General features: G+C 54.1%; 1 protein-coding gene across 1 annotated transcript; it reads left to right on the top strand.

Annotated features, from left to right (window-relative positions):
- Positions 1–2008: 2008 nt before the first annotated feature.
- Positions 2009–19296, top strand: BPIFB4 (BPI fold containing family B member 4). Its single transcript, XM_029049556.2, is given in 18 exon segments — positions 2009–2126; positions 3212–3262; positions 3579–4065; positions 4670–4774; positions 5452–5530; positions 5532–5573; positions 5575–5597; positions 6851–6914; positions 8011–8071; positions 10137–10228; positions 10560–10763; positions 11266–11319; positions 12618–12788; positions 13400–13467; positions 14428–14470; positions 16905–16968; positions 18013–18089; positions 19082–19296. Coding segments are annotated over 18 exon segments (1821 nt in total). The 5' UTR covers positions 2009–2014; the 3' UTR covers positions 19106–19296.
- Positions 19297–25375: the final 6079 nt, after the last annotated feature.

Raw genomic sequence — 25375 nt, 5'->3', positions numbered from 1 at the left:
AGAGAGAGAAAGGAAGCAGAGAAAAAGAGACGGCAGAGAGGGAGAGAAGAGAAAGGGGAGAGAGAGGGAGGGGTCATGGAGGGAGAGATAAAGGAAGCAGAGAGAGGAGAGGAAGAGACAGAGAAGAGACAGAGGGAGAAAGGAAGGAGAGAGGAGAGAAATAGGGAAAGAGAATGGGATAAAAGGAGAGAGGAGAGAAAGAGAGAAAGAAAAGGATAAAATAGGCAGAGAGGGGAGAGAGAAAAGGATAAAAGAAGGAGGGGAGAGAAAGGGGGAGAGGGAGAAACGGAGCAAAGAGAGAGGAGAGAAAGAGGGTAAGAGAGAAGGAGAAAGGAAGCAGAGAGGAGGAAGAGAGGGAGAGGAGAGACAGGAAGGAGAAAGAGAAAGAAAGCAGAGAGAGGAGAGAAAGAGTGGGAGAGAGAGGGGGCAGGGACAGAGAAAGAAGCAGAGAGAGGAGAGAAAAAGAGGGGAAGAGAGAGAGGAAGAGAGGGAGAGGAGAGAGAGGAAGGAGAGAGAAAGAATGCAGAGAAGAGAGGAAGAGGGTAAGGGAGAGGGGCAGGGATGGAGAGAGAAAGGAAGAAGAAAGAGCTGAGGAAGGAAACAGAGAGGAAGAGAAAGGAGAGACACGAGGGAGAGAGAAAGGAGTCAGAGAAAAGAAAGAGAGGGAGAGAGAGAGGGAGAGGGTGGCAGAGAGGGAGAGAGAGAAGGTAAGTAGAGAGAGGAGGGATAAGGAGGGAGAGAGAAAAGAGGAGGGATAAGGAGGGAGAGAGTAAAGAAGCAGAGAGAAAAAGGGGAAGAGGAAGAGGAGGGACAGGAGGGAGAGAAATAAAGGAAGCAGAGAGAAAGAAGACAGAGGGAGAAGAAAGGGGGATGGGAAAGGAGAGAGAAAGGAAGCAGAGAGAGGAGAGAAAGAAGGGGGAAGAAAGATGGGGAGGAGAAAGAGAAGGAAACGGAGGGAGAGAGGAGGAAACGGAGGGAGAGAAAAGGAAACAGAGGAGAAGAGAGAGGAGAGAGAGGGAGAGAAAGAGGAATCGGAGAGAGGAGAGGAAGAGAGGTGGAGAGAGAGGAAACATGAAGGGAGAGAGAAAGTAAGTAGAGAGAAAAGGGGAAAAAGAGGGAAAGAGAAATAGAGGGGAAAGAGAAGAGAGAAGAGACAGAGAGGGAAAAGACACAGAGAGGAGAGAGAGAGAGGAGAAGAGAAAGTGGAGAAAAGAGACAGAGAGAGAAAGGAAAACAGAGAAAGAGGAGTGTATGAGGGGAAGAGAGAAAGGGAGTGGGGCATGGGGGAGAATGGAAGCAGAAAGGGAGGAGAGAAAGAATGAGGAAGAGAGAGAGGAGAGGGATAAAGAGGGAGAGAAAAGGGGGTGAGAGAGGAGAGAAGGGAAGGTGAAAGCGAGGGAGATGCAAGACAGGGAGGGAGAGAAAAAGGAAGCAGAGGGAGAAGAGAGAAAGAGAGGGGAAGAGAAAGTGGAGGAGAGGCCACCCTGGAGGGTGAGAGAAAAAATAGGGAAAAGAGAGAAGACAGAGAAAAGAAGGGAGAGAAAGAAAGGAAGAGAGGAAGAAGTGGGCAGGGAGGGCGAGAAGAAGCAGGGAGAGAGGAAGAATATGGAGTCCAAAAAGATGTCCTTTGCTCAACCCTGAGAGGTGGTCCCCCTGAGGAAGTGCTGGGTTGGGGGTCTCTGCTTGGAGCCCGAGGGAGGCCAGGGACTGTATCCGATCGGATTCTACCTTCCCCAGCTCTCAGCTCAGTGCTTAGCACCTGTTAGTGCCTAACAAACACCGCAGTTATCGTTAGTAGTGATATTTATGGAGCACCTACGGTGTGCAGAGCACTGTACTGAGCACCTGGGAGAGTAGAGTTGGCGGACACGATCCCTGCCCTCGAGGAGCTGACACTCTAAGGTGAGCAGAGCACTGTGCTGAGCGCTTGGGAGAGTCCAGAAGGGTAAGTAGACAGGCTCCTGGCCCTCCAGGAGCTGACTGAACGCTCATTCCGTCTGCAGGGGCCGGAGCTATGGGGTGGAAGGCCTTTTGCCTGGTGACGTGGAGTGGACTCCTCATTTCCGCTCAGCCTCAGCTGGGAACGAACACCGTCCTCAGGGTCAACAAAGATGTCCTTGGTAACGGTCAGTCGAGAGGGGAGATGGGGACTCTCGAACCGGTCGTTCGGTTCTGACGTTCCGGGTGTGTGCTTTTTGCGGCATTTATTAAGCGCTCACTATGTGCCAGGCACTGTACTAAGCGCCGGGGGGGGATACAAGATCATCGGGTTGGACCCAGTCCACAATGATAAGGGTGGTATTAAGAGCTCACTATGTGCCAGGCACTGGAAGAGAGACAAGATCATCGGGTTGGACATAATCCATGTCCCACATGACAACTGTGGTATTTGTTTAGCGCTCACTATATGCTGTGAGCACCGTACTAAGTGTTGGGGGGAAATTAAGAGCTAATCCGCTTGGACACCGCTGAATTGTACTTTCCAAGCGCTTAGTACAGTGCTGTAGTGAGCGCCACGGAGAGTCCAGGAGAGTAGGTAGACATTATCCTTCCTTGGCTCCCAAGGAACTGTAGATCTACACTGTGCAGGGCACTGTACTGAGCACCAGAGTACATAGACATTATTCATTCGAGCCTGCCAAGGAGCTGACAATCTTCAGTCTACTGGAGGAGAAATTCTTCCTCTAGACCATCAGCTCATTCATTCAATCCTACTTATTGAGCGCTCACCGTGTGCAACGCACTGTACTAAGCGTCCGGGTTTGGGCAATCCAACAACAAAAAGGCACCTTCCCTTCCCACATCGAGCCCCCAATCTAGAACTCACAGTCAGCTCATGGTGGGCAGGGAATGGATTCTCCCAAGCGCTTAGCCCAGTGTCTGTGTCCAGAAAGCGCTCAATTAATACCACTGATTGATTGATTGTCAACGTCTCAGGGCCCAGAGAGAGAGGGGCGATTTTCCCGCGTGGATCATTGCGTGATGGGAAACTCAGCCCTCAGTTTCCTCCCCACCCGCTGCATCTCCCTCCGGGCCGGCGGAGGGAAACGAAATCCGAACAGTCCACCTCGTCGGTCTTCCGGGGGTCACCTCGGAGGTCGCCGAACGGTTGGGGTTCAGGCCGAGGGGTGGGCTGGGGGCTGGGGGCTGGGGAGGGGGAGGGAATGGTAGCCATCCTATCCCACACTGACCCCCTCTCCTTTGTCTACAGCCATTTCAGGCTCCCTGCGGCGAGGAGATGTCCTTCGGACGGCCCTGAGAGACGCACCCCTTGGGGAGGCGGGGGGCGACGGAGGAGGGCCCCTCCTCGGGGGTCTTCTAGGGGGAGGTGGAGGGTGGAGGGGGTGGCCTGCTGGGGGGTCTTCTGGGAGGGGGAGGAGGAGGCCTCTTGGGTGGCGGCGGAAATAGCGGGGGTGGTCTGTTGGGGGAGGACGGTGGCGGCGGCCGGGGTGGCTTGTTGGGGGGCGGCGGGGGTGGCTTGTTGGGGGGCGGTGGGGGTGGCTTGTTGGGGGGCGGAAGCAGAGACGATGGCGGTGGGCTTCTGGGGGGCGGGGGCGGTCTCCTGGGCAGGCGAGCCCAAGTCCCCAGAGGCGCCGGCGGCGTTCCCTACAACGACTTCCACGTCCACGGCCCTCCGGCTCAGACGTCCAACGGGAACCAGCTCGGGGGGAACTACAGATACGGGAGCGTCGAATCCCACGTGGGCCCGGCCCAGCTGGGGGGCAACTACCGCTACGGGGAGATCCTGGAGGCCGACGGGAGCGTCCGTCCCGGCCGGCCGGGGGGCTCTGCCGGGGGCCCGGAGGGCTACCGGAGGGCCGAGCGCCCGGCCGGGCCGGGCCCGCTCCCGGGCGAGATCCCGAGGGGGGTGTCCACCGGGGCGTTGGGTCCCGGCGGCCTCCTCGGGGCCGGAGGGATGTTGGCCAACGAGGGCATCCTGGCCGGGCAAGGAGGCCTGCTCGGAGGCGGGGGACTCTTGGGGGACGGAGGCCTGCTCGGCGGAGGAGGAGTCCTCGGCGTCCTCGGAGAGGGAGGCCTCCTCAGTACGGTCCAGGGGATCACGGGGTGAGGAGAGCTGGGGGCCGGGGGGCTTCCCGGGGGCTTGGGGCTCGGGTGGGCCCGTGGCCCTGCCGGATTATGGATCTCCGGCCTTCTAGCCCTCCGGCCTCTAGCCTTCTGGACTACGAGTCTCTGGGCTTCGGCCTACCGGTCCCTAGCCTTCCGGCCTCTCTCTGGACTACAACTGTCGGGACCTTTGGGCCCTCTGACCTCTAGCCCTCCGACCTCTAGCCCTCTGGACTATCAGGCCCCACTCTAGGGCAGTCAAGCCATCCCTCTCAAAGGCAGCGGCTACCGGGCCTTGGTGGAACTGAGCCGGGTGGGGGGGACGGCGGGGTGACCCCCTTCTCGGTCCATTTGGAGCAACCGGTAGAACCACTTCGTAACCACCCCTCCCTCTCGTCCGCCCCAGAACCCCAGAACCCAGACAGAGCGATAGAGGCCTAATCAAATGGCGGCCTCGGAAGAGCAGAATTCCCGGAAGGGAGAGGGGGTGACCCCCCCAGTCCCGTTCCCAAGGAAGCTCCTTCTTAAAGGACCGTGGGAAGGGGAGCGGGAGACCTAGGGATTGTCACCCGGGGCGGAGGTGTGAGGTGTGACTGTCCACCAGGCTGCGGATCGTGGAGTTGACGCTGCCCAAAGTGTCCGTCAGGCTCTTGCCCGGAATCGGCGTCTATCTGAGCCTCTACACCCGCGTGGCCATCAACGGGAAGAGGTGAGCGGCCGCGACCCGACGCGACTATAACGTCAACAATCATAATTATTATTATTATTATCATTCTGTACCGTAACGAGCATCAACATCGGAGAAGCAGCGTGACGTAGTGGCTGGAGCCGGGCCTGGGAGTCCCAGAAAGTCACGGATTCTAATCCCGGCTCCGCCACGGGTCTGCTGTGTGACCTCGGGCGAGTCGCTTTACTTCTCGGTGCCTCGCTTCCCTCATCTGGAAAATGGGGATTGAGACCGTGAGTCCCAGATGGGGGACGGGGACCGTGTCCAACCCGATTTGCTCGGATCTGTCCCGGCGTTTAGTACGGTGCCTGGCACATAGTAAGCCCTTGGCACTTACCGTAATTATTATTACGATTATCAAGATTATACCTAAGCACTTACTCTAACCCCAATATAAATGATGATTATTATTAATAATCGCGATCATCATTATTATTACAGTCCTCTGACCGTCAGCTCGTTACGGGCGGGGAACGCCTCGGCCAACTCTGCCGTATCGTACCCTCCCCGGCGCTCAGGACAGAGCTCTGCGCATCGTAAACGCTCAATAAATACGACCGCTCGTTTGATTCTCATCACGATGATCATTTCTGACCCAGGGGAAGGGGTGGGAGCCGGCTGAGGTCCGAGGGTCGGATTTCTCCCACCTTCTCCTCCAGTCTCGTCGGGTTCCTGGACATCGCCGTGGAGGTGAACATCACCGCAAAGGTCCGTCTGACCATGGATCGGGCTGGTTACTCCCAGGCTGGTCGTCGAGAGATGCGATACCCTCCTCGGGGGCAATCAAGGTTAAACTCCTCAGAGGGTAAGCGATGAGAGCGGGTGGAGCCCCCGCTTGGGAGTCAGAAGGAGCTGGGTTCTAAATCCTGCCGTCCGCCACATGTCCGCTGGGTGACCTTGGACCAGTCACTCTCCTCAAGAGAAGCAGGGTGGTCCTAGTGGCTCGAGCTCAGGCCTGGGAGGTCAGAAGGAAGCCGGGTTCTAATCCTGGTTCCCGCCGCTTGTCTTCTGTGTGGACCTTGGACGGTCCCTTCTCTTAGAGGACCAGCTTGATCTAGTCGATAGAGCTCGGCCTGGGAGTCAGAAGGAGCCGGGGTTCTAATCCCCGGCTCCGCCACATGTCTACTGTGGGACCTTGGGCAAGTGACTTCACTTCTCTGGGCCTCAGTTTCCCTAATCTGTGAAATGGGGATTGAGAGTGTGGGCCCTAAATGGGACGTGGACGGTGTCCGACCTGCTTAACTTATATCTACCCCTTGCTTAAAATGATGCTGGGCACATAGTAAGCGCTTAACAAGAACCATGATTGTTATCATGAGGATGAGAAGGGGTTGGCAAAGTACTTACTACGTGCCAGGCACTGTACTAAGCACTGGACTGTTGTTCCTATTGCTGTTCGTGGTACCTGTTAAGGGCTTACTTGGTGCCAGAAACTGTACTAAGCGCTGGAGTCTTGTTGTTGTTGTTTATGGTATTTGCTAAGTGCTTATTATGTGCCAAGCACTGTACTAAGCGCTGGGGTGGACACAAGATCACCAGCTCGGACATGGCCCCCAACCCACGTGGGGCTCACAGTCCAAGGGGGAGAGAGAACAGGGGTCGACTCCCCATTTTACCGATGTGGAAACTGAGGCCCGGAGAGGTGAAGTGGTTTACCCCGTGTCACAACACAGGACAAGTGACTGAGCCTCCTTGTTTTTACATCCTTTCTCTCTTTCTGACTCCTCTCTCCTCTCTCTCTCCTCTTTCTGCCTCTATCTCTCCCTCTCTGTCTCTCTCTGTCTCTCTTTCTCTCTCTCCCTCTCTGTCTCTCTTTCTCTCCCTCTCTCCGTCTCTCCATCTCTCTCTGTCTCCATCTCTCTCTCCCTCCCTCTTTCCCTCTCTCTGTCTCTCTTTCTCTTTGTCTCTCCATCTCTCTGTCTCTCCATCTCTCTCTCCCTCCCTCTCTCCCTCTCTCTTTCCCTCTCTCTGTCTCTCCATCTCTCTCTCCCTCCCTCTCTCCCGCTCTCCATCTCTCTCTCCGTCTCTCTGTGTCTCTGTCTGTCTCTCTCCCTGCAGGCTGCTTCCCAACCTGGTGGACAACCTGGTGAACAGGGTTCTGGCCAATGTCCTCCCAGATCTGGTGAGCCCCGGGGCCAGTAGGGGGTGGGGTGAGGATGCCTCATCATCATCATAATTATAACAATAATAATTCTGTGTATGAAACATCTACTATGTGCCAAGCACTGTACTAAACATCGGATACCTGTTGTGTGCGAGGAGAGGATCGGGAACAGCGCTCCCAGCACCCCGAGGGGGCAGTGTGGCCCTAGTAGCTTAGAGCCCGGGCCTGGAAGCCGCAAGACCTCGGCTCTTCATCCCGGCTCTGCCGGTGGCACGCTGTGTGGCCTTGGGCCCAGTCCCTTCCCTTCTCTGGACCTCAGTTCCCTCATCGGTACGATGGGGATTCAATCCCTGTTCTCCCTCAGCCTTAGACGGTGAGCCCTGTGTGGGACAGGGACTCTGTCCGATCTGATTAACTCGTTCCTCTTCCAGTGCTTAGCACAGTGCTTGACACAGAGTAAGCGCTTAACAAATACTGTATAATATATATATATGGTATATTAAGACATAATCCCTTCCCACCCTGGTTTACGGTCTAAATGGAAGGGAGAACAGGGATTGAATCCCCCATTGTAATAATACTGATGGACATTTGTTAAGCACTTACTATGCGCAAGACTCTGCTCTAAGCACTACGGATCAGGGAACTGAGGCCCAGAGAAGGAGGTGACTTGCCCAAGGTCACCCACGGGCACGCGCGACTGATTGGGATCCCAGGAAAGCACAGTTCTAACCACCTCCCCATTGCTCCCTCAAGCCCCCACCCTCTCCAGATCTCCACCCCCCATTCATTCATTTATTCATCCATTCATTCAGTCGTATCTCTTGAGCCCTACGGTGTGCAAAGCCACTGTCCTAAGCGATCGGAGAGTACCGTATAACCACAGAGGAGACACGTCGCCGGCCACAGTGAGCTCAGAGTGGAAAGAGCCCGGGCCTGGGAGTCAGAAGGACCTGGATTCTCATCCCAGCTTTGCCACGTGTCTGCTGCGTGACCCTGGGCAAGTCACTTCTCTGGGCCTCACTTTCCTCGTCTGGAAAATGGGGATAAGATAAACTTCCCCTGCTGGAACTGGACGCTCCGCCCCGGTCTCCTCCCCTCTTTCTCCCCCCAGCTCTGCCCCGTAGTGAATGTGGTCCTGGGCCTCGTCAACGACCAGCTGGGCCTCGTGAACTGTAAGTATGGCCACCTTCCTTCCCTCCCCCTCCCGCCCAGTGATCTCTCCTCGGACCCCCGGGGAATCCGGACCCCCTTCCCAGCTCGTCCTACTGGGAGAAGACATCTAATTCTCGTCCCTCCTGACTGGATGGGGCGGTTTTCAACGTGGCATCGACCAGCGGGATATTCGTGGGATGTACCGGAGCGCGGGGCACTGTACTGAACGCCCGGAAGACACGGCCCGCCATTTGTCCCTGGCAGATGGGCTGTGCTACCTCCAGCCCACCGGGACCGTCCAGCCCTGGTTAGGGTCAGCGTCGCGATGTCTCTCGAGCGCTCACTATGTGTTCCGCACTGTGCTGAGTACCGGGGGGAAAGGAGGCGATGAGGCGGGACACCGTCCCCGTCCCACGTGGGGCTCCCGGGCTGAGGGACAGAGGAGGAAACTGAGGCCCAGAGAAGGGAAGTGCAGAGATAAAAATAATCATGTTATTCCTTAAGCGCTCACTAGGTGCCAAGCACTGTACTAAATGCTGGGGTGGATCCAAGCAAATTGGATCGGACGCAGTCCCCGTCCCAAGTGGGGCTCACAGTTTCGATCCTCATTTTACAGATGAGGGAACCGAGGCCCAGAGAAATGAATAATGATAATAATCACTGTGGTATTTATTAAGCGCTTACTAAGACCGTAAGCCCCCCGATTAGGCCGTAAGCCCGTCAAACGGCAGGGACCGTCTCTATCTGTTGCCGACTTGTTCGTTCCAAGCGCTTGATACAGTGGTCTGCACATAGTAAGCCCTCAATAAATACTGTTAAATGAATGAATGAATGTGTCAGGCACTGTACTAAGCACTGGGGTAAATACAAGCGACTCGAGTTGGACGCGGTCCCTGTCCCACGTGGGGCTCCCAGGCTCAATCCCCATTTTCCAGCTGAGGGCACTGAGGCCCGGAGGAGTGAAGTGACCGGCCCAAGGTCACGCAGCAGACAAGTGGCGGGGCCGGGATTAGAACCCACGACCTTCTGACTCCCAGGGCCGGACTCTACCCGCTAGGCCACGCTGCTCCTCAGAGATGACTGGGGGCAAGTCACTTCACTTCTCTGTGCCTCAGTTCCCTCATCTGTAAAACGGGGATTAAGACTGTGAGCCTCACGTGGGACAATCTGATGACTCTGTATCTATCCAGCGCTTAGAACGGTGCTCTGCACATAGTAAGCGCTTAACAAATACCAACATTATTATCATTATTAGGTGAGAATCCAGGTTCACCGACTCCCAGGCCTGGGCTGATTAACTTACTGCATCGGACCCTCCTGGCGGTGACGGTGGAAGGAGTCGATGGTCAGAGCAGCAGTTCGGCCTAGTGGGTAGAGCCCGGGGCCTGGCAGTCAGAGATCATGGGTTCAAATCCCCGTTTCGCCACTAACCGCCTGCGTGACTGTGGGCAAGTCACTTCGCTTCTCTGGGCCTCAGTGACCTCATCTGGAAAATGGGGACGAAGACCGGGAGCCCCACGTGGGACAACCTGATCACCTCGTGTCCTCCCCAGCGCTTAGAACGGTGCTCGGCACACAGTAAGCGCTTAACAAATGCCCGCATTACTGTTATTGTCTTCTGTGTGACCTGGGACAGGTCACTTACCTTAGAGAAGCAGGGCGCCTAAGTGGACAGAGTCGGGAAGATCTGGATTCGAATCCAGGATCCGCCACTTGTCAGCTATGTGACTTTGGGCGAGTCGCTTCACTTCTCTGGGCCTCAGTTACCCCATCTGTAAAATGGGAGTCTCCCGTGGGACCACCTGATCCCCTTGCATCCTTCCCAGCGCTTAGAACAGTGCTTTGCACACAGTAAGCGCTTAACAAATGCCATTATTATTTTTATATTGTCAGGGCTTATTAAAACCAAACAAAAACTTCTCTGGCCCTCATTCCCCTTATCTGTAAAATGGGGATGAAGTCCGTGGGCCCCACGTGGGACCGGGACCGTGTCCGACCCGATGAGCCCGCGTCCCCGCCGGCGCTTAGGACGCTGGTGGGCACGTAGTAAGCGCCTAACCAACGTCCGTCCTCATCCTTCTGCAGCCCTGGTTCCTCTTGGCATTCTGGGAAGCGTCCAGTACACTTTCTCCAGCCTCCCTCTGGTGACCGGAGAGTTCCTGGAGCTGGATTTAAACGTGAGAGACAGAAATCTCCGTTCCCCTTCCCCTGACCACCCCCTCGTTCGTTCACTCATTCATTCACTCATCCGGCTGTACTTACTGAGCGCTCACTGGGTGCCGCGCACTGGACCGAGCGCTGGGGAGAGGACGGGACGACAATAAACGGACACATTTCCGGCCCACGACGAGCCGACGGTCCAGCGGGGCTGGGGAAGGCGGACAGCAGTGTAAATAAAGGACATATATACCGCACTGAGTGCTCAGAGAGCGCGGAGCACTGTACAGGACGCCTGGCGGGCACTGCAACGGGCCCCGGGCGTGCGCCTCTCCCGCCCCATCCTCACAGACGCTGGTCGGCGAGGCCGGGGGTGGGCTGATCGACTACCCCCTGGGGAGCCCGGCCATCGCCCCCCACCCCCCGATGCCCAACCTGCCACCCATGGGAGAATCCACCAACTCCCAGCTGGGAATTTCGGCCTCCTTCCTGGCTTCCGTCCTCAGGCTGCTCCAGAAGAACGGGGTGCTCAACATCGACATCACCGACGGCACGGTGAGACCCCCCCCCCCCCCGCGCCCCCCTTTCGGAATCAATCGGCGGTATCTACTGAGCGCTTGCTGTGTGCAGAGCACTGCACTAAGCGCTTGGGAGAGTCCAATCCGAAAGAGCAGGTAGACACGTTCCCGGCCCGCAGCGAGCTTAGTCGCGTCCCTCAGTGCTGGGAGGTTTATTTATGTTGGTATTTGTTAAGCGCTTACTATGTGCAGAGCACCGTTCTAAGCGCCGGGGGAGATACGGGGTCAGCAGGTTGTCCCACGCCAGGGTCACGGTCTTCATCCCCATCGTACAGAGGAGGGAACTGAGGCCCCAGAGAAGTGAAGCGACTCGCCCACGGTCACACAGCCGACAAGAGGCGGAGCCGGGATTCGAACCCACGACCTCTGACTCCCAAGCCCGGGCTCCTGCCACTGAGCCGCGCCGCTTCTCTGGTTGGGGGTGGGGTGGTCCCTGACCTCGGACCTCTGACCTCTGACCTGTCCTTTCCTTCGCACAGTTTGAAGAGCTCCCTCCTCTCAGGACGTCCACGCTGGGGGCTCTGATCCCCAAGGTGAGCCGGGACCCGGCCCAGAGGGGCCCCCTGATAAGAATAATAATAATGTTGGTATTTGTTAAGCGCTTACTATGTGCAGAGCACCGTTCTAAGCGCTGGGAGAGATACGGGGTCATCGGGTGGTCCCACGTGAGGCTCACGGTTCATCCCCATTTTACAGATGGGGTCACTGAGGCCCAGAGAAGTGAAGTGACTCGCCCACAGTCACCCAGCTGACAAGTGGCAGAGCCGGGAGTCGAACCCGTGACCTCTGACTCCCAAGCCCGGGCTCTTTCCACTGAGCCAAGCTGCTCCTGATGAGCCCCGGGTTCTAATCCTGCTCGGTACCCACCCCCCCCGAGCCCTGGGTTCTAATCCCATCTGCCACCCTCCCGAGCCCCGGGTTCTAATTCTGCTCTGCAGTACCCTGAGCCCCGGGTTCTAATCCTGATCTGCTGCTCCTTGAGCCTTGGGTTCTAATCCCTCTCTGCCTCACCCTGAGCCCTGGGTTCTAATTCTCTCAGCATTACCCTGAACCCCAAGTTCTAATCTCCCTCTGCCGCACCCCAGGCCCCAGGTTCTAATCCTGCTCTGCCACACCCCGAGCCTTGGGTTCTAATCGCGCTTAACAAGTACCATGATTATGATCATTATCATTATTCTCTGTGCCTCAGTTCCCTCATCAGGAAAATTGGGATAAACACCGTGAGCCCCATGTGGGACAGGGACTGGGTCCAACCTTCTATCTCTCCTGGTGCTCAGTACAGTGCCCGGCACACAGTAAGCGCCTAAAAAACACCATAATTATTGTTATCAGTACCTCAGCACTTCAAACGGTGCTTGACACATTGTTATTATTCTTCTTATTATTAAAGTGCCATCGAGTCATTTCTGATTCACAGCGACTCCGCGATATACTCTCTCCAGAACGTCCTGTCCTCTGCCATAATCCGCCGGCACCATAGTAAGCGCTGAACAAATACCGTAACTCTTAGTCTTCCTTCCTTCATTCAGCAGGATTTATGGAGCGCTTACTACGTGCAGAGCGCTGGACTAAGCGCTTGGAATTTATTACCCCCATTCTCCTCGATCTGTACATTCCAAGCGCTTAGTCCAGCGCTCTGCACAAAGTAAGCGCTCAATAAATACTATTAAATGAAATCACTCGCTTGTATAGCCACCCAGGGCTTAGTACAGTGCCCGGCCCAGAGTAAGCGCTTAAGAAGTACCATTATTATGATTATTGTTAACAAGAAACAAGAAACCCCGAGCCCCTTCCCCGCCCTCACTGCGGGCTATTTTCTGGGCGTCTCCAGGTCTTCCAGCAGTATCCGGAATCCCGGCCACTGACAATCAAGATCCGGGTCCCCGAGGCCCCGACGGTGACCCTGCAGAAGGACAGGGCGCTGGTGCGGGTGCTAGCCAACGCGGAGATCGAGGTGGACCAGCCCAATGACGTGGTGACCACCATCTGTCTGCTGGATGTGGTGAGGGGCCGGGACCCTTCTCCCCCACCCGGGATCCCCCCCCCCGTCCCCCCCCGGCCAATAGCTATCGAGCGCGTCCGGCGTTCAGCGCGCCGGACTGAATGCTCGGCAGAGTCCGGTCCGACCGCGTCGGTAGGCGCGTTCCCTGCCCGCAGGGAGCTGACAGTCTAGAGGATAATCAATCAATCAGTGGTATTTATTGAGCGCTTATGGTGTGCAGAGCACTGTCCTGAGCGCTTGGGAGAGTCCAATACAACAACATCAGTCAGTGGTATTTACTGAGTCCTTACTCGGTGCAGAGCACGGTGGTGAGAGCTCGGAGAGCCAATGCGACAAAATCAATCAGTCGGTGGTATTTACTGAGCCCTTACTCGGTGCAGAGCACGGTGGTGAGCGCTTGGAGAGCCAATGCGACAAAATCAACTAGTCCGTGGTATTTTTTGAGTACTTACTAGGTGCAGAGCACTGTACTGAGCGCTTGGGGGGAGGCCGATACAGCAGTATTAGCAGACACTCCATCCCGGATGGCAGGAGGAGACCGTCAGGAGTGGGAATCAACTGAATCCCCCTTCCCATTCTCCCTTTCCCTCTTTCCCTCTTTCTCTTCCTAGGAGTCCGAACTTCTGGCCACTTTTTCCGTGAAGGAGGATAAACTGATGATCAACACCAAGCTGGAAAAGTAATAAAAACAAAGGCGGTGTTTGTTAAGCGCTTACTATATTCCGAGCACTGTACTAAGCGCTGGAGGAGATACAGGGTCATCCAGGGCCCACATGGGAGACACGGTCTAAGTAGGAGGGAGAACAGGGATTGCATCCCCATTTTGCGGATGAGGAAACTGAGGCTCCAGAGAAGGGAAGTGACTTGGCCAAGGTCACACAGAAGCCAGATCTGTGACTGATTGGAAGCCGGATCGTACGACTCCCAGGCTAGGCCGGGCTGCATCCCCTAGGTACGAGAGTTTCTTCTACTTGGCTCTTGTTCCCGGCTCCGACATCAGTCGATCCATCGGCGGTATTTATTGAGCGTTTATCAAGCACAGGGCACTGTACTGAGCGCTTGGGAGAGGACAATACAACGAAGTTGGTAGGCAGGTTCCCTGCCCACAGAGAGCCTGCAGTCTAGAGGGGGAGACCGACATCAATATAAATCAAAGAATTATGGATATTTAAATAAAAATGATCATTATACTTGTTAAATACCTACTGTGCCAAACGTTGTTCTAAACTCTGGGGAAGATACAAAATAATCAGGTCGGACACAGTCCCCGTCCCCCATGGGGCTCACACCTAAGTGAGATGGAGTCGAATTGGATCCCCATTTTACGGATGAGGAAACTGAGGCCCAGAGAAGTGACTGTTTTACTGGAAAGAGCCAAGGCCTGGGAGTCAGAAGGACCTATGTTCTAATCCCAGCCCCACTGTGTGACCGTGCACAAGTCACTTCACTTCTCTGTGCCTCAGTTACCTCACCTGTAAAATGGCGATCGAGACTGTGAGCCCCACGTGGGACAGGCACCTGATTAGGTTGTATCCACCTCAGCGCTTAGTGCAGTGTCTGGCACATGGTAACAAATACTCTAAAAGATGAATGGATAAATACAGTTGATGAAGACGTTGGAAATCCTTCTCTTTCACAGGACCACCCTGACTTTGAAGACGTCAAATGTCGGAAACTTTGATGTGAGTTGCCTGTTTCTGTTCCCCAAGGAACAAGGACAGGAAGCCAGGATCTCTAGGGGAGAGTTCAGTATTGTCCCGGGAATTTTATTGTCCCGGAACCAAGGAAGTGAGCGTGTGTGAGCGTGTGTGTGAGTGTCTGTGTGAGGGGGGAGGTGTTGAGAGTCGAAGGAGGTGCGCGAAAGGCTGGAAAAAAGAGTGGGGAGGACAGAAGGGGAGAAGGAGAGACAGAAAGATAAGGCAGAGAAAGAGAGATGGAGAGAGGTACAAAGAGAAAGACAGGGAGGCAGAAAGACAGAGAAAAAGAGAGGAAAATGGAGAAAGAGAGGGGAAGAGAGAAAGAGAGAGGAGAGAAAGACGGGGACACAGAAAGACAGAGAGAAACAGGAAGATGGAGAGGGAGAGAAGGAGAAAATGAGAGAAAGAGAGAGAAAAATGGAGGAAGATGGAGAGAGGCAAAGAGAGGGAGACAGAAACAGAAAGATGGGGTCAGAGGGAAAGAGAGAAAAAGGGGTAGAGAAAGACAGGGAGACAGAGAAAGATGGAGAGAGAGAAGGAAAGAAAGTGAGAGGGAGAGAGAAATGCAGGGAGACAGAGAGGCAGGGAGAAACGGAGGAAGGAGGGAGGAGAAAGGAGAGAAAGATAAGAGAGAGGGAGAAAGACAAGAAGACGGAGACACAGAAAGAAACGATGGAAGACGGAGGGGGAGAGAGGGAAAGAGAGGGGGAGAAAAAGACAGGGAGACACAGAGAGAGAAACAGGAAGATGGAGAGAGCGGGAAAGAGAGGGGGGAGAGAAACAGTGAGACAGAAAGGCAGAGGCAGATTGAGAGAGAGGAAGAAAGATAGAGACAGGCAGATTGAGAGAGAAGGAAAGAGAGGCGAGGGAGACAGAAAAAGCGAGAGAACGGCAGAGAAAGAGAAAGAGAGGGAGAAAGAATGAGAGACGAAACAGGAAGACAGAGGAATATGAACGGGGGAGAGAAAAACAGAGAGACAGAGGAAGAGAGGACAATGGAGAGAGAGGGAAAGAGACAAAGAGAGAGGGAGGGAGACAGATGTAGATGGAGAGAAAGAGAGAAACAGAGAAAGATGAAGACAGGCAGATGAGAAGGGGAAAAGGAGAGGGAGAGAGACAGGGAGGCAGCAGGGGAAGATGGAGAGATAGGGAAAGAGAGGGAGTGAAGGAGAGACTGAGAGAGAAAAACAGGGAGACAGAGAGACAGAGGGAAACAGGAAGATGGAGAGAGAGGGAAAGAGGAAAAGAGAGAGGAAGACAGGGAGACAGAGAGAAATAGAAGAAGATAGAGAAAGGAAAAAATAAAAAGAGAGAGGAAGAGAAGGAAACAGGAAGATGGAGAGAGGGAAGGAAAGAGTGGGAAGACAAAGTGACAGATGTAGATGGAGAGAGAAAAAGAGAGACGGAGAAACAGTAAAAGACAGAGACAGACAGGTGTAGATGGAGAAAGAGGGACACAGAGAGAGAGACAGGGAGTCAGAGAAAGACAGAGGAAGATGGAGAAAGTGGGGGAAAGAGAGAGAGATGGGGAGGATGAGAGAAGAAGACAGGGAGAGACCGATGTAGATAACCGAAAGAGGGAAAGAAAAAAAGACAGAGAAACAGAGAAAGACTGAGACAGGCAGATGTAGAGAGAAAGGGAGAAAGAGAGAGTGAGAGAGAGAAAGATAGGAAGATGGAGAGACAGAAGGAAAGAGAAAGAGAGGGAGACAGAGTGGAAGAAAAAGCGTGAGAGGGAGAGAAAGAGAAACACAGAGTCAGGGAGAAGAAGACAGAGAAAGAGAGGGAAAGAGAAAGGGAGAGAGGAGGAAAGAAAAAAGATGGAGAGAGAAGGAGACAGGAAGGAAGGAGGCAGAGACAGAGAGAGACTGGGAGAAGGAGAAAGAGACAGAGAAGACAGAGAAAGAGAAGGGGAAAGAGAAAAAGACAGAAAGGGAAGGAGAGAGAAAGGGAGGAGACAGAGAGAAACTAGGGAGGAAAGAGAGACAGAGAGAAGAAGACAAACAGAGGGGGAAAAAAGGGAGAGAAGCAAAAAGAGAAAAAGGCAGAGGGAAGGAGAGAGAAAGGGAAGGAGACAGAGACAGGAAGAAGACATAGAAGGAGAGGGATAGAGAAAGGGAGAGAGGCAGAAAGAAAAAGGCAGAGAGGGAAGGAGAGAGAGAGGGAAAAGGAGACAGAGACGGAGAGAAGAAGACAGAGAAGGAGGGGGAAAGAGAAAATGACAGATTGAAGGAGAGAGACAGAAGAAGACAGAGAGGGAAAGAGAAAGGGAGAGAGGCAGAAAGAGAAAGACAGGGAAGGAGAGAAAGAGGGAGAGGAGACAGAGACAGAGAGAGACTAGGGAGAAGGAGAGAGACTGTGTGGGAAAAATGATCTCTTTTGAAGACTTGTCTTTAAGTCACGTTCTTCTCCCCTCAAGGTCTCAATCATGGAACTTCTAGTCCGAAAGATCTTCAAGCTGGCATTCCTGCCAGCCATGAATGGTAAGGCAGAACTCCCAGCCGCTGATAGAGCCCGGGGCTGGGAGTCAGAGGACCTGGGTTCTCATCCCAGCTTCTCCACTGTCCGCTCTGTGACGTTGGGCCTGCCACTTTGCTTCTCTGGGCCAGAGACGGTGTCCAGACCAATCTGTCTGTATCCGCCCCAGCGCTCAGTACAGGGTCTGGAGCATAGCGAGCGCTTAACAAATGCTATTATCATTTATTATTATAACTACAAGCATATGGAGTTGAACACTGTCCCTCTCCCGTGCGGGGCTCGCAGTCTCAATCCCCATTTTACAGATGAAGGCACTGAGGCCCAGAGAAGAGAAGTGAAAGTGACTTTCGATTAGACTGTGAGCCCGTCATCGGGCAGGGATTGTCTCTATCTGTTGCCGAATTGTCCGCTCCAAGCGCTTAGTACAGTGCTCTGCACAAAGTAAGCGCTCAATAAATACTATTGAATGAATGAATGAATGAATGAATGAGAGTGACTTGCCCAGAGTCAACCAGCAGACAAGTGGCGGAGCGGAATTAGAACCCGTGACCTTCTGACTCCCAGACTCGTGTTCTATCCGCTAGACTGTCAGCTTCTTGTAGGCAGGGAACGTGGCTACCAACTCTGTTGGTTTGGACTCTCCCGAGCGCTTAGTACCGTGCTCTGCACCCGGTAAACGTTCACTAAATACCGTTGATTGATGGATCGTTAACTTTCTCGCGGGCAGGGTACATGCCTACCCACTATGTGGGATTAGACTCTCCCAAGCGCTTAGTACAGCGCTCTGCCCACAGGGAGCACTCAGTAAATGGGATGGCTCGGTTGGGCTAACCCCCTAGAGTGACCATTAGCCCACAGAAGGGGAACCGGCCCCTCTACCTGACCCCAGGGTCGAAGGGCGCGGCCTGCGGTCCTAAACCCTCCGCCCCCTTGGCTTTCGGACGGACGGGCCGGAGGTCAAAGTTCGAAGGTCAGGAAAGACCGCTCGGTAACGGGGAGGTTATCCGCGTCCCGAGGCGAATAACGGAGCGCTGGTGTCGTCCCTCCAGCCATGCTGGGGTCCGGCGTCCCCCTCCCCAAGCTCCTGGACATCGACTTCGCCAATGCCAGCATCGACGTCCTGCAGGTGAGGTGTCCCTCTGTCCGGCCGGCGCTGCGAGTCCCGGCTGTGGCGTCGGGTGGTCCTGGCTGGGGTTGGGTGGTGGGGAGGGGGGTCCCGGCCTCTCCCTGGCTTCCTCTCCTCGGCTCAGTGTCCCTCGAGGGTTTGTGAGGTGCGGTCCGCCACTCCTAGTGCACTCACTTCACTCCTCTGAGCCTCAGTTCCCTCATCTGCAAAATGGGGATTCGATCCCCCTCTTCTTCCTCCTAATAATAAATAGCGTTGGTATTTGTTAAGCGCTTACTATGTGCAGAGCACTGTTCTAAGCGCTGGGGGAGACACAGGGTGGTCCCACGTGAGGCTCACAGTCTTAATCCCCATTTTACAGATGAGATAACTGAGGCACAGAGAAGTGAAGTGAATTGCCCACTGACGCACAGCTGACAAGTGGCAGAGTCGGGATTCGAACCCATGACCTCTGCCTCCCAAGCCCGGGCTCTTTCCACTGAGCCACGCTGCTTCTCAAGGGATGAAAGACCCAATACTTATAACTGTGGCATTTTTTTGAAGTGCCGACTACGTGCCAGACACTGTTCTAAACGCTGGGTGGATGCAAGACAGTCGGGGCGGACACGGTCCCTGTCCCACATGGGACTCACAGCCCCGAGAGGAGGGCGGACAGGAGCACTGAAATCAGAGAAGTGAAGTGAGTCGACCGAGATCCCAAAGCGGACGAGTGGCGGAGGCTGGATTAGAACCCAGATCCTTCTTTCTGCCAGGCCCGGGCTCTACCCACTAGGCCACGCTGCCTTCCTTAGGCCGCGAACCCCGTGGGCCAGCGACCGTACTCAATCCCATTACCTTGCGATCAGTCGATCGTATTTAGCGAGCGCTTACCGTACGCAGAGCGCTGTGCTAAACGCTCGGGGGAGCCCAGCAGGACCTGTGCTTCACACGTGGCTCGTCTCGGAGTAAGCCCGAGTGCCATCGGGATCTGGGGTATTTTTTATCCCCTTTAGGACCTCCTCGTGTTGAGCACGTAATTCGGAGAAGCCGCCGGGACCCTCGTGGAACGAGCCCCCGGTCCCCCAGAAGAAACCCCTCCGTAACCACCTGTTTGGGAAACCATCAGACACCTCGGTCTGCAAGGTCACGACAAGGTTATTCTCCGATGGCGGTCGAGGAGGAGGGGGGCTCTGGCCTGGACCCCCCCCCCTTCCCTTCGCCTCCGACACTGTCCAAGCTTTATTAAAAGCACATCGCCTCCTCCGAGAGGCCTTCCCCGACTAAGTCTTCATTTCCTCTTCTCCCACTCCCTTCTGCGTCGCCCTGGCACTTGGATTTCCTCCCTCTGTTCCCCCCTCCCTCAGCCCCCCAGCCCTCATATCCACCTCTGCCATTAATTTAATTAATTAATTAATCAATCATGTCATTCTCCCCCCTCTAGCCTGTCAGCTCGCTGTGGGCAGGGAATGTGTCCGTTTCCTATTCCGTCGGACTCCCCGAAGGGCTTAGTACAGTGGTCCGCACACGGTGGGCTCTCGATATTAATAATAATAATGTCGGCATTTGTTAAGCGCTTACTATGTGCCAAGCACTGTTCTAAGCGCTGGGCTAGATACAAGGGAATTAGCTTGTCCCACGTGGGGCTCCCCGTCTTCATCCCCATTTTACAGATGAGGTCACTGAGGCACCGAGAAGTGAAGTGACTTGCCCTAGGTCACACAGCGGACAGGTGGCGGAGCGGGATTAGAACCCACGACCTCTGACTCCCAACCCGGGGCTCTTTCCACTAAGCCACGCTGCTGACCGATCGGTAGATGGCCAGCTCCTTGTGGGCGGGGAAAGTGTCTACCAACTCATACTGGACTCCCCTAAGCGCTCGGTAAAGTGCTCTGCACACAGTAAGCGCTCAATAAATACCACTGATGGATTGATTGGGATGGCTTGTGCAGGGCCGTGTCTAGGATGACGGTAGGATTATCTGGCGATAATAATAACAACCACAATAATGATAAATAGATTTGTTAGGCGCTTACTATGTGCCAGGCTCTGCACTAAGCACCGGGCATCTGTGTTACTCTTCAATAAAAACGGCTGATCCGTCCATAAGTCAGTCAATCAGTCAATCGATGGCATTTTCTGAGCAGTTACTACGTGCAGAGCACCGTACTAAGCGCTTGGGAGACTCCGATACAAGAGTCGATAGACACATTCCTCGCCCACATTGAGCTGACAGTCGAGAGGGAGAGACAGATGTTAATATAAACACGATATATTAAATAACTATGTATTATGCACTTACCGGGGGCAGAGTCCTAATTCCGGCTCCGCCACTTGTCTGTTGTGTGACCTTGGGCAAGTCACTTTACTTCTCTGGGCCTCAGTTACCTCATCTGGAAAATGGGGATTGAGACCCTGAGCCCCAGGTGGGACAGGGATTGTGTCCAACTCGATCCGCTTGTATCCACCCCAGCGCTTAGTACAGTGCCTGGCACATAGTTAAGCGCTTAACAAATACTGTAATTATTATGATTATTAGTACTGTACTGAGAGCCTGTTTTAAACCCAGTTCAGACACAATCCCTCCTCTCAAAGACTATTTACAACGAATGAATCATTCGATAGGATTTACTGAGCACCTCCCTCCTCTCAAAGCTTATTTACATCGAATAAATCATGCAAAAGGCTTTATTGAGCACTTTTGAGTTCTGAGTGCTGTGCTTGGGGGAGTCCAACAGAGTGAGTAGACCCAATCCCTGCCCTCAAAGAGCTGACATCTACCGTGTGCAGAACACTGTGCTGAGCCCTTGGGAGAATCCTAGACAGTAGTCACAGGCTCTGCCTTCAAGAAGTTTACGGTCATAGTCAATCATATTTATCGAGCCCTTACCGCGTGCAGAACACTGTACTAAGCACTTGGGACAGTCCACCAGCGTAGGCGGGCAGGATTCCTTCCCTCAAGGAGCTTCTAATTTAACAGTCAGTGGTATTTATTAAGCACCTATTCCCTTCCAAACACTGTACTGAGCACTCGGGAGAGTCCAAGAGCGTTAGTAATAATGTTGGTATTTGTTAAGCGCTTACTATGTGCCGAACACTGTTCTGAGCGCCGGGGTAGATACAGGGGCATCGGGTTGTCCCACGTGAGGCTCACAGTCTTCATCCCCATTTTGCAGATGAGGGAACCGAGGCCCAGAGAAGTGAAGTGACTCGCCCACAGTCACCCAGCTGACAAGTGGCAGAGACGGGATTCGAACCCATGACCTCTGACTCCCCAGCCCGGGCTCTTTCCACTGAGCCCCGCTGCTTCTCACGTAGACATAATCCCTCCCCGCAAATTTATTAATCTATAAATCGATCGCTAATATTGCTTCCTCGTCCATAAAATGGGGTTTCAATCCCTGTTTTCTCTCCTCCTTAGACTGTGAGTCCCGTGAGGGACGGGGCTGTGTCCGGCCTGATTAACTCGTATCTAGCGCAGCGCTTAGCACAGGGTTGGGCACCTGCCGCCAGAGGCCAACAATCGCCAGCTAAAGAGCAGGAGCTGAATCGATTAATCAATCCCTCAGTGGTTTTTAATCGAGCGCTTACTGCGGGCAAAGCACAGGACTAAGAGTTTGAGAAAGTACAGTCATCAGTCATTCAATGGTATTTAATAATAATGTTGGTATTTGCTAAGCGCTTATTCTGTGCAGAGCACTGTTCTAAGCGCTGGGGGAGATACAGGGGCATCGGGTTGTCCCACGTGAGGCTCCCAGTCTTCATCCCCATTTTCCAGATGAGGGAACTGAGGCCCAGAGAAGTGAAGTGACTTGCCCACAGTCACGCAGCTGACAGGTGGCAGAGCCGGGATTCGAACCCATGACCTCTGCCTCCCAAGCCCGTGCTCTTGCCACTGAGCCACGCGTCAAGTGCTTACTATGTGTCTAGCACTGTACTAATCAAAACTGAATCAACGTAAGAACGAATGAAGTCTGCTGTTTTCCAAGGAGGGGCACGAATATCTTGGGAAATTCTGAAGGCGACGGACGGGTGACTTCGATGACTTTTCGAAGCCGACGTTACCCTTGGATTTCAGCGCTGGGGCTTTGAAATCAGACAAGGAAATCACGTTTGCAGGAGGATCTGGATGCGAAAGGAAAGAACTGCCAGGATTTTTCCCTCTAGGGGCTTTTCAACAACCCAGCGGGGATTTAAGTGTCACTGGCAAAGTATAAACTCTCCTTGTTTCACCCGGGGGCTGTGGTTTGGCAGGAGGGACGGAGAAAGAAGCCCGGACGGCACCTGATAATAATAATAATAATGATTGAGGTGCCTGGTAGGCGTTTACTATGTGCCAGGCACTGTACTAAGCGCTGGGGTGGATAGGAGCAAATCGGGTTAGACGCGGTCCCCGTCCCACGTGGGGCTCGCGGTCTCAATCCCCATTTTACAGAGGAGGCAACTGAGGCCCAGAGGAGTGAAGCGACTCCACCCAGGACACGCGGCAGGCCTGGCACGCCAGAATCCCGGCTCTGCCATTTGTCTGCCGTGTGACCTTGGACGAGTCACTTCTCTTCTCTTAGAGAAACAGCGTGGCCTAGGGGAAAGAGCCCGGGTCTGGGACCTGGGTTCTAATCCCGGCTCCGTCCCACGTCTGCTGGGTGACTTTGGGCAACTCACTTCACTTCTCTGTGTCTCAGTGACCTCATCTGTAAAACGGAGATGAAGACTGTGAGCCCCAGGGGGGACAACCTGATCAGCCTGTATCTCCCCCAGCTCTTAGAACAGTGCTTGGCACGTAGTAAGCGCTTAACAAATACCATCATTTATTATTACTATTATTCCAATAATATTCTCTCATCCCTGAAGGCCCATTTTCCCCAAAGAGCTATCCATCACGTCGATTAGACTGTAAGCCCGTCAACGGGCAGGGACGGTCTCTATCTGTTGCCGAGTTGTCCATTCCAAGGGCTTAGTACAGTGTTCTGCACATAGTAAGCGCTCAGTAAATACTACTGAACGAATGAATCACGTCCGGCGACCCGGCCGAGTTATGAGAGCCTCTTCCACCCATTTCCCCTTCACCCGGACGCCAGGCAGAGCCAACCCCAAAAAGTCACGGCCTCCGAACTTCCCTTTTCTTTGTCACTCGGACGGAGAATCCCTCCTCGTCCCATCTCCTCCGCCGATCATTATTGATATTGGAGAAGGCCTCGAATGGCTCCCAACCGTGTCTGCAGTCCAAATACCGATCTTGGCTTCCCGGGCTTTTCCTTCCTCCATCTCGGAGCGGGTTTGGGGTATTTAGGGGGTGAGCATTTTCCCAGATCTTTTACCCAGGCGGAGGAAGAGGAGGAGGAGAAGCAGGTCCGGGATCAGAGTAGGGTAAGAGCCACCGCTGGTGTCCGGAGCCGTAATTTATTTATTCGTATTAATAGCGGTCTCCCGCTGAAGACTGGAAGCTCACCGTGGGCAGGGGACGCATCTGTTCTGGGGTTATGTTGTTGGTATTTGTTAAGCGCTTACTAGGTGCCGAGCACTGTTCTGAGCCCTGGGGTAGACACAAGGGAATCAGGTTGTCCCACATGGGGCTCACAGTCTTCATCCCCATTTTACAGATGAGGGAACTGAGGCACCGAGAAGTTAAGTGACTTGCCCAAAGTCACACAGCTGACAAATGGCCGAGCCGGGATTTGAACCCATGACCTCTGACTCCAAAGCCCATGCTCTTTCCACTGAGCCACGCTGCTTCTCTTGGAGGGGGGGGGTCTCACTACACTCCCTTTCGCCTTACACCTGTATCCACATCTTTATACAAATACCAACATTATTATTATTATTATCATCATCATACCCTATGACTTCCTCCTCCCGGGGTAAGACAGGGAGGGGGGTTGTCCTTTCCCTAGCGCTTAGGACAGTCCTCTGCGCACAGGAAGCACTCGATAAGTACGTCTGGTTGATTGGCAAACGGCTCAAAACGGTATCTTCCCCATCGGGTTGCAGCGTGGTCCAGGTGGATGGAGCTCAGGGCTGGGAGTCGAAAGACCTGGGTTCTCATCCCGGCTCCGCCCCTTGTCTGCTGTGGGACCTTGGATAGGTCACTTCACTTCTCTGAGCCTCCGTCCCTCGTCTCCAAAATGGGGATGAAGACTGCGAGCTCCGCGTGGGACAATTAGGTCCAACCTAATTAAGCCTGCATCCCCTCCAGCGCTTAGAACAGTCCTTGACACACGGCGCTTAACAGATATCACCGTCATTATTATTAACTTAAAGAGGTGGTACGTACGTTCCGTCTTTCACCTTCTCCCTAGGTCAATGCGATCGCCCGAATCTTTTCTCTTTCATTCTGTTTTTCCGGCTTCTCCACAGGCGGCGAGAAAAGATGTTTCAGTTGTGTGGACTCGTCGTCTTGTGCGGCTTTCTCGCCACGGCTTCGTCCGTCGAGATCTCCACGAGTCAAATCCTTGGGAGTAAGTTCACCCCCCTCCCTGTCTTATCCCGGGAGGAGGAAGTCATAGGGTAGGATGATAATAATAATAATAATAATAATAATAATAATAATGTTGGTATTTGTATAAAGATGTGGATACAGGTGTAAGGCGAAAGGGAGGGTAGTGAGACCCCCCCCCCCCAAGCTTGGGTGATGAGAAATTGCCAAAGTGACAGTGGGGGAGGGAAATAAGGTGGGAAAGGAGAGGTGAATCGGGGAAGGCTTCCTGGAGGAAGCGTGATTTTATTTTAAGGAGGCATTCGAAGGTCGGGAGAGCGGCCATCTGTCAGAGATGAAGGAGGACGGAGTTTCGGGTGGGAGGGAGGACTCGAGCGAGGGTCAGAGAGATGAGATCCAGTCCCGATAAGCACGTTGGAGAAGGAAAGGGTGCGAGCTGGGGGGCGGGGGGAGAGGAGAGAGGATAAGTAGGAGGGGACGAGCTCATCGAGCGCCTCAAAGCCGACGGTGAGGGGGTTTCTACTCGATGCGGAGAGGGGCGGGATGCCGTCGGAGATTTTTGAGGCACGATGTCGTGGACGAGAACGATCCGGGCGGAGAGCGAGCCGCAGGCTGGAGAGGGGAGAGGCTGGAGGCAGGGAGGTCAGAGAGGAGGCTGACGCGGGAATCGAGTCGGGAGGGGACGAGGGCTCGGACCGGCGAGGTGGACGGAAGCCGTGGATTCTGGAGCTGATGCGGAGGAAAAGGCCGAAGGGAGTGGGGGGGGGATCAATTCCCCAAATGCCTATTGTGGGCTTTATGTGGGGGAGTGGAATAATAATAATAACGATGGTATTTGTTAAGCATTGACTATGTGCCAAGCACTGTCCTTAACGCT

This window comes from Ornithorhynchus anatinus, chromosome 21 (genome assembly GCF_004115215.2).
Source record: "Ornithorhynchus anatinus isolate Pmale09 chromosome 21, mOrnAna1.pri.v4, whole genome shotgun sequence".
NCBI classification, from domain to species: Eukaryota; Metazoa; Chordata; class Mammalia; order Monotremata; family Ornithorhynchidae; genus Ornithorhynchus; species Ornithorhynchus anatinus.
The sequence above is the reverse complement of the archived record's forward strand: the minus strand, read 5'-3'. Positions and strand labels throughout refer to the sequence as shown.